Below are 9,474 nucleotides of genomic sequence, written 5' to 3' on the forward strand. Positions count from 1 at the left end.
TTTATGTGAGTAACAAAAGTGTCATACAATCTTGCCGACTGGGATTTAAACAAACAATAAAACAGGTTATATCAAAGTGACACAGAGAGTATATCGTCTGTAGTCCCACCGGATATCTTATTTTGAAGACCGCAACATTCAAGACCCACGTTAGGGGTGACGGCAGGGAGTTGTAGTCTGCTGCGGCCATGCGGTGTAAAGTAGGACTCCTTGTACATCCACATAGAAATGTGTAAGCACACAACTCTCCTCATTTCCTAATTTCTTTTAGCCTGATTATCAGACTGTAGCTTTCTTGAAGATTCAGTCTGACATTGTCTCCTGTCTGAGCGATTTCAAGGGGGTGGGGATTAGAATTTCCCTCAACCAGTAGTCATTGGTGTTGTTTTTCCCTCCTTCCTCTGTGTGTTGCGCTGCGTGATGATGCTGAAAACGGGACTCAGCGCTGATTGGTTGTTCGTTAGACCCACCCCCACCACCGATTCTTATTGGATAATTCATTTTTGTACCGAATAAATTATAGGTTCACAGCACAACACCAGACCAAGAGATGCAGTCCACTCAGAGAGTGGGCGGGGTCTTTGGGCTGGATCCAGGCTAAATTTCTTTAGCTTAAAAACTGTCATTATGTTGTATGACGTGACTGTTACATTGATAGTGTATAGCCGTGATTGACATTGCAACTGGGATTGTTCAGAAGTAAATATATCGACATGTGAGGTAAAGGTATCCCAAATAGTTAGGTAAAGTTAGCTTAAGTTGTGGCAAATCTGGGAAAAAAATGCTTACCACTAGCTTTCTTCACAGATGTGTTCATAAAGGTGTCTACAATCACATATACATTTGTTCCAACCCAACTCCCTTGGGAAACTTTGTGACAGCTGCTGAAAGTTGGGGTACCATTATCAACCAATATAAGGCAAAAAAAAATCCAAATTTCATTATACTTTAAGTAGCATGTGACATGTCAAACTAGGGGGTTTTCATGATGCTGAATACATTCCAAGCATTAGTTTTGCACGGAAATACTCCTTGGGCTAAATTCGGCCATAGCCACTTGCCCAAATGTGCCCAAATGTGCTGACCTCATCACATTTGTGATGATGGCTATGGGCATTTTTAGGCAAAGGAGTGTTTTTTGTGCAAAACTAATGCTTGCAATGGATTCAGCATCATGACAAACCCCTAGTTTGACATGTCACATGCTACTTAAAGTATAATGAAATTTGGAATGTTTTGCCTTATATTGGTTGATAATGGTACCCCAACTTTAAGCAGCTGCCACAAAGTTTCCCAAGGGAATTGGGTTGGAACAAATTTGTCTGTGATAGTAGACATGTTTATGAACACATCTGTGAAGAAAGCTAGTGGTAAGCATTTTTTTCCCAGATTTGCCACAACTTAAGGTAACTTTATCTAACTAAAACTAAAGGTATTCCCCACCTGTATGACTCCTCATGTGTCTCTCCAGACCACTTTTTTGACCAAAGCCTTTGTAACAAACTGTACAAGTAAAGGGTTTCTCGCCTGTGTGAATCATCATGTGTGTTTTCAGATGACATTTCAAAGTAAAACGTTTACCACAAACTGCACAATTAAAGGGTTTTTCGCCAGTGTGAATCCTCATGTGTGTTTTCAGATTTCCAGTTCGATTAAAGCTTTTGCCACAAACTGGGCAATTAAAGACTTTTTCGGCTGTGTGAGTCTTCAAGTGTCTTTTCAGAATTTCAGACTGATTGAAGCTTTTGCCACAAACTGCACAACTAAAGGGTTTCTCCCCTGTATGAGTCCTCATGTGTCTGATCAGATGTCCACCGAAAGCGAATAGTTTACCACAAACTGTACAACTAACCGGTGTCTCCCCTCTATGACTCCTCAGGGATGGAATTAGTTTTGCCGACATCAGGTCCTGGGATAGCTCATTGCTCAACGAATATCTTTGTGCCGATTGATCTTCGCCGGTCTCCTCCCACTCGCCACTGTATTCGGCATCCGATTCGTAAGGGTGTGAACGGAGGAGCTGGTCATCACTAGATAGTTGCAATGTTCCACAGTCGTCCTCGTCGGCTTGTGCTTTCATTTGTCCACTAGCTGAGGTGCCGGCTAGAGGCTCCGTCTCACCGTTTCCACCAGCTCTTTCACTCTTCACTGCTAGTAACGTTGTTGTTGACCCACCAGCCTCCTCGTGTCTTTGAAGTGTCTCCTCTGGCTCCTCCTGGACCAGACTGGGACTCCTCTCTTGCCGTTCAGGGGAAACCTCGTCGTCCTCCTCCTCTTTTGGGAGGTTCACAAAGTCTAAGCAAAAGACAAAATGAAAGAGAACCATTAAATGTTTGGAACTTCATTGACAATGTGCTGTATTTCCTTGTTTGTAGTTGTGGTAGGCGAGGGACAGGTTTGTCCTGGCTTTGGTAAAATGTCATTATTATAAAGTTTCATTATGGTATGAAATGCAACCAAAGTTATGTTATTCCATTTTTGAGCCCCTCCAGTCCAATGTAGCCTGACACTCGGTCTGAATTTTCATGTCGTTTCACATCATTATTCAGACTGAAAGCCCTCCCCATGGCAGCAGTTCTGGAATGGGCGTTGCCAAATCGGCAGTCTTCGGCGATTGGTTCATACCAACCAATCAGAATAGTAGGAAAGCAGATGACGTTGTTGTCAATCATGTGGCTATGGCTAACCCGGTTTCTAACCAAACAAACAGTCAACGAGCGCTACTAGCATGTAAACAAAAGCTCTTTACAGAAACTATTTATCATAGGTCGATTTAATAGCCAGATTGATATGGTCGTGAGTTACCGCAGTGGGGGCAGCCATGTTTGTTGTTTGATGCTGTCAGGTGACGGGGCTGATGGCCAATCAGCTTGTCGATCGAGCACAAACAATGACAGGGTATAACTGGCTCTCAATGGTGACGTAATAATGATATGTTTCAGGGTCGGGTGGATTAAAGGTAAAGCCCCTATGTATACATGTATGTAATCTGAAACCAATGCCATATCAAGCACAAATTAATCATTACGTCATATGCTGCCACGGGACATACGCATCGGAGCACCGGACAAAAAACATTACTTGCACACTTGCGCAAGTAACTAGAACTGCACTCTGTCGAGTGCCTACTTGCGTGTTGCACACAAGTAGGCCATAAATGGCCTACTAGTGCGCAAGCAGAGCGCGCAAGTACTGTCGACCGCTACGGACTTTCAAATCTCAGCCTCTCTGTGAAATAACGGTTTCAATATTGAATTATTAGGTTTAGCTATGTGCTACGTACCTAGTTTTTGGAGGTAAAAAAAATAGAATTTTGAAGTATGGTAAAAGCTTCTATCCTCATCTGCTTTGATTGTCACTATGGGCTGATCAGAATCACACTGCTCTGTTTGAACGTCCTGTATGTTATTGTAGGCCATCTTCCTATTAGATTCTATTATATTTAAGTATCTTCTTTGGGTTTATCTGTTAGACTGAAAGAAAATATTCCTTATTTGACAACTCTTGAATGAACCTTGAACCTTTTGAACCTTGTAAATGATCGTAATTAATTTTTAAACGATTTAAAAACCTTGACTGGTTATGTAATTATTAACCAATTAAGGTTGTTTTATGCGTATGCCATGGCTGCGTATGACATAATGAAGATATGTACCAATGCCAGGGTATAACTGGCTCTCAATGGTGACGTAATAATATAAAGATATGTTTCCGTGTCGGGTGGATTAAAGGAAAAGCCTCTATGTATGTACAGTATATATGTATATGTAATTTGTAAGTTGATTAGCAGTATACTGTGGTTACTTGGGTCGTTTGATGCGTATGTCCCATAGCTGCGTATGACGTGATGAAGATATGTACCAATGCCAGGGTATAACTGGCTCTCAATGGTGACGTAATAAAGATATGTTTCAGTGTCGGGTGGATTAAAGGAAATGCCTCTATCTATATATGTATATGTAATTTGTAAGTTGATTAGCAGTATACTGTGGTTACTTGGGTAATTTGATGCGTATGTCCCGTAGCAGCATATGACGTGATGAAGATATGTACCAATGCCAGGGTATAACTGGCTCTCGATGGTGACGTAATAATATGTTTCAGTGTCGGGTGGATTAAAGGTAATGCCCCCATGTATTACATGTATGTAATCTGAAACCAATGCCATATCAAGCACAAATGAATCATTACATCATACGCAGCCACGGACATACGCATCGGAGCACCGGATAAACAACATTACTTGCACGCTCTGCTTGCGCAAGTAAGTTGATTAGCAGTATACTGTGGTTACTTGGGTTGTTTGATGCGTATGTCCGTAGCTGCGTATGACGTGATGAAGATATGTACCAATGCCAGGGTATAACTGGCTCTCAATGGTGACGTAATAAAGATATGTTTCAGTGTCGGGTGGATTAAAGGAAATGCCTCTATCTATATATGTATATGTAATTTGTAAGTTGATTAGCAGTATACTGTGGTTACTTGGGTCGTTTGATGCGTATGTCCCATAGCTGCGTATGACGTGATGAAGATATGTACCAATGCCAGGGTATAACTGGCTCGCAATGGTGACGTAATAAAGATATGTTTCAGTGTCGGGTGGATTAAAGGAAATGCCTCTATCTATATATGTATATGTAATTTGTAAATTGATTAGCAGTATACTGTGGTTACTTGGGTCGTTTGATGCGTATGTCCGTAGCTGCGTATGACGTAATGAAGATATGTACCAATGCCAGGGTATAACTGGCTCTCAATGGTGACGTAATAAATACATGTTTCAGTGTCGGGTGGATTAAAGGAAATGCCTCTATCTATATATGTATATGTAATTTGTAAATTGATTAGCAGTATACTGTGGTTACTTGGGTCGTTTGATGCGTATGTCCCGTAGCTGTGTATGACGTGATGAAGATATGTACCAATGCCAGGGTATAACTGGCTCTCGATGGTGATGTAATAATGATATGTTTCAGTGTCGGGTGGATTAAAGGTAATGCCCCTATGTATACATGTATGTAATCTGACACCACCATATCAAGCACAATTAATCATTACGTCATACGCTGCCACGGGACATACGCATCGGAGCACTGGACAAAAAACATTACTTGCACACTCTACTTGCGCAAGTAATAAAGCACTATGCAACAGTTGAGACAAATAACAGTCCATAATGTATAAATTATGGATTAGGGGTCAGGACAGATAGGGCATTTCGGAGAGGGGTCAGAAATAAATTATGACGGTTCTTCGTCTCAACTACTCAGTTAGCCAACCAATACAATTGACGATAAAAAAAATCACACCCTTGTGAAGTGAGGGGCGCTAATATATAAGTCTAACTCATGTTGATTAGGTGATGTAATGGTGATGTAAAACAAACGGTGCAAACACAAACATTAAACACCATTAATAATACAATATGACTTAAATGACACATTATGACATACATTTTCCCTTCATTGTCAATGCGTTTACAAAACAAACATTGAACTAAAGACAAACATTAAACCTGCGTATAGGAGGGCCCCTCAAAAAACATAATTGGTTAATAATCCCTATGTTGGGCAAAATCCTTCACAATGCACGTGGTGAGCTTGTAGATCTGCTATCCTCACTAGTTCTGCATGACACTTGTGCGACGAAGTGTACAATAGTTAAGTGATGAAACACATTGATATATAAAATGAAAACGATTTATTAACAAAAACGCAAGGAATTTCTCAATCAATTCTATCCATCAATAAAGTCTTCCGACGGTCACAGCCCCAGCGGCGAGCACCGCCTTTCGAGTCTGCCTCCCTCCCTCCCTCCCTCCCTCCCCCACGTTATTGGGGGAGGGAGGGACCACACGGTTCCACTCGGACGCCGGCCTGCCGGCGAGCCAGGGTCAGCTCCTGGACCAGGTCCTCGTTCTGGGCGGACAGCTCCTGCCGCTCCTTCTCCAGCTCCTCCGTCTTCCACGTCATGCTCTCCATCTCGGCCGAGAGCTGGGCGTTCCACTGCTTCAGCAGCTGGTTCTCCATTTTGTATCCGTCCAGGCTCTCCCAGGAACCTCCTCCCCCTCCCGCCGCCGCCGCCGCCACCGCCATCGTCGTCTGGCTCTGTGGCGCGGGGTGGTGAGGTCTGAGGAGTCGCAGGCTGCCGCCGCCGCTCGAGGCGTGGCTGTGAGGCGCCGGTTGGCTGATCCTCTGCTGCCCGCCCCAGGGGGGGCTGGGCCGCGGCGCCACGTGTTGCGCCAGGTGGGAGGAGGTCTTGTACACCCGCTTCTGCCGGCACAACTTATTGTACTGTATGATGTCGTTGATGAGCTTGATGTCTCTGCGGTGGTCGGACATGACTGCTGGCGACTCGCAAAAGCTGACTAACCTTATTTATGATCTCTTTAAGTTTATTTTTTTGATTTGTATCGTTTCGTGGCTGGGTAGAAGGGCCGCTCCTACCTATATAGAGTTCAGGTGTGCTTGGGGTGACGTCGACGCCCAAATTAGTACAGTGCCCCCCGCCCCACGCCCGCGCTGATTGGCTAACCGCCTCGCGGGGAACTCCCGCCTCGGGAAAGCTCAACGATGGCGGCCGAGCCAAATTTTAAGAGGGTTTGAGATTGGGGAGGGGGGAGGGGGCTGTCAGTTAATGGAAATCAGCTGAGTGGCCTTGTGGTGCCCGCACAGAGATTGGGAGATCAGGGTTCGACCCCAGACCGGGTCATAGCAGAAACTATTAAAAAGAATCACACCCGTGTGAAATGAGGGGCGCTCTTTTACATCAATTTATGTTAGCGGACATTTGACATTGCTACATAAGGTGGTCCCTTATTGGCCAAGCCCACCAACATGTGATTGGTTAGCCGATTTGCTCGTTTACATATGACGTAAGTTTTCCCTTCAATGTCAATGGCGTTTAATGTGTTGATGTTTAATTTTTAGCGGAATTCTGACGTAATTTCTCCGTTCATTGTCAATGGCAAATCTTTGAGACGTGTGGGGGCAATAGCTAGCGCCTCTTAAAAATCACACCCATGTGAAGTGAGGGGCGCTCTTATCATACATCATCATACATCATCTCATTCGATCACAATTCACAATCACAACATGCATCCTCACTTTTGTCTTCAATGTTTGTGCACTCGGTGCCGCGCTAGGAGCTTGTAGATCTCCTATTTTTCAATAGCTAAAGTATAACACGATGCTTCAAACACCAAAAGGGGTTCCCGCCCAGAATGGGTTAAGACTCTCTGTGAGGTTAGGGTTTAGGTTAGGGTTAGTAATGTCCGACACACATACAGTACGTGGCCGGCTAAGACTCACCCGTGGCTTCCGCGTGCGGTGCCACGTGACTACTGAGTTTGGCTGCAAGGGGTTGGGCCATAGAGTATAAAGAATGATAGAGACTGAACTGGCGTGAAGCTCCGCCCCCCCCGCCCCCCCCCCCCGCTATTCATGTCAGTGGAAGTTGCTCAGTGGCGTTGTGAAGCACCCGGAAGAGCCTTCTACTTCCGCCTTTTTTCGATTTGGGCACCAAAATGCGGAAGTGCAAACGCGCTCAACGTTAAAGCCCAGCTGCACGGGGTTTCCTCAACATACTTCCACGGATCCGCCTGCAGTCCCTCCTCTTACCACTAGGGCCCAGTGCTTCAACGTTGGAGAGCCTCACTGGCCCCTCAGGTTGGGCAGGTGGGGTACAATGGCTGGCAGACATAGTTGAGTGGTGTGATATGTCCCGTGTGTGCTGCTTTTCGGGAACCGGAAGGGTCTGTAGTATTTCTTTAGTCTGGTTGAAACCTTGTCCCACTCTGGGGTCATATACACGTCACAGATATACATCACAGATTACTGACGTCATAGAAGACATAGCCTGGGGTCCCACCTATGCTTTCTATGGCATAGGCAGCTCCCGGCAGGATCTGCCAGGAGAATCTAGACGCAGCTGCGCGACATGAGGCTAATTAATTAGAGCGATAGAGAGAGAGGAGTGTGTGTACGTCAATTTAACAAGAGAGAGAGAGAGAGAGAGAGAGAGAGAGAGAGAGAGAGCGTGCATTAAACTTACTGAGATACAGGTGGTCTTCAGGTTCCTGTTTGACAGAAGGGCTCCTGGCTAGAACTGGAGAACTCATCTTCACCTGCAGGCTGGACTCCACAGACTGGTCTGGAAAGAGGAAATAGAATATGAAGGCGGGACATGAGAGGGAAGATATACCACTATTTCTAACCAACCTCAACCTAGTTACCCAATATCACTTGTCCCTTTAACGGTTAAAGCTTGTTTTTCATAAAAATCCCCCGTAGACATGTTATGAGCTACTTTCTGTCAAGACATCCTCTGCAGGTGATTCCTTTTTTAAGTGTTGCAGTTTGGAAGCACTCGTTTTTGTTAACGGGTTGCGCTGCTGCCTCCTGCATTATGTGCAAATTCGAAACAGGTGGTAAACAGGGCCGTTCAGTGACTTATGACGAGTGCTTCCAAACTCCAGCACTTAGAAAAAGAATCACCTGCACAGAATTTCTTGACAGAAAGTAGCTCATAACATGTCTACGGGGGATTTTTATGAAAAACAAGCTTGGCAGATTGAAAGAGGATAATTCAAGCTTGGGGACTACAGCTGCAATGTTGGTGAGTTTAACGTTGTTTAAGACAAGCAGATCACAAACCAAATTGGATGAGTGGGGAGTCAATGGAGGGTATTGCAACTCTAGATTCATCCCATTGTAAAAAAAAATCTAGAGTTGCAAATTGCGGCTACAGTGGTCACTAGCCTGAGGTCCAGTAGCAATAATAGGGAGTATAAAAGTGGTCAAACCTGCAGTGGTGACCAGCCTGAGGTCCAGCAGCAGCAGTGTGCTGTATAGTTAGTGACTAATAGTGAGTATAAAAGCGGTCAAACCTGCAGTGGTGACCAGCCTGAGGTCCAGCAGCAGCAGTGTGCTGTATTAGTTAGTGAATAATAGTGAGTATAAAAGTGGTCAAACCTGCAGTGGTGACCAGCCTGAGGTCCAGCAGCAGCAGTGTGCTGTAGTGCTGCTGCAGCAGCGTGTGCAGGTCCTCCATCTCTCTCTGGAAGAGGTCGCAGAGGCTCTGGGCGGCGGCGGCCAGCCGCCGGCTGACGAACACTCGGACACGCTCCGAGGAATAGTAGCAATGCTGCTTCTCCAACACGCACAGTATCTCCTCTCCCGCCGCCGTCACGTGTTCGTCTACCGACAGCCTGAACGACTGTGTTTTATACATTCTTTCTGACTGAATGGTTTGTTGTTGTTTTCATGAGAGCTTTTTTTGTTTCACTGCTATGTATGTATGTATGCGGCGGTCTGTGTGTGGTTTGTTGTTGTGAGAATGGAACGTATGTAAACAATAACACCACCACGGAGTTACTTCCGGGTCAACGTGTTTCGCGCATGCTCATTTTGTTTGCTCAATAAACGAGCCTGGATCGCCTGGATCCGCATAAATCCTTTAATCCTGGATGAT

The 9,474-nt window shown here is 45.0% G+C and overlaps 1 protein-coding gene across 1 annotated transcript; it reads right to left on the reverse strand.

The window, feature by feature from the left end:
• Positions 1 to 736: 736 nt before the first annotated feature.
• LOC306940697 (uncharacterized protein) lies at positions 737 to 9,351 on the reverse strand. Its single transcript, XM_079525823.1, has 3 exons — positions 8,976 to 9,351; positions 8,056 to 8,154; positions 737 to 2,295 (listed from the first exon to the last, which is right to left on the reverse strand). The coding sequence occupies exons 1-3, from the start codon at positions 9,232 to 9,234 to the stop codon at positions 1,427 to 1,429; spliced, it is 1,227 nt and encodes a 408-aa protein (XP_079381949.1). The 5' UTR covers positions 9,235 to 9,351; the 3' UTR covers positions 737 to 1,426.
• Positions 9,352 to 9,474: the final 123 nt, after the last annotated feature.

This window comes from Electrona antarctica (genome assembly GCF_951216825.1).
Source record: "Electrona antarctica genome assembly, chromosome: 17".
Taxonomy (NCBI): domain Eukaryota; kingdom Metazoa; phylum Chordata; class Actinopteri; order Myctophiformes; family Myctophidae; genus Electrona; species Electrona antarctica.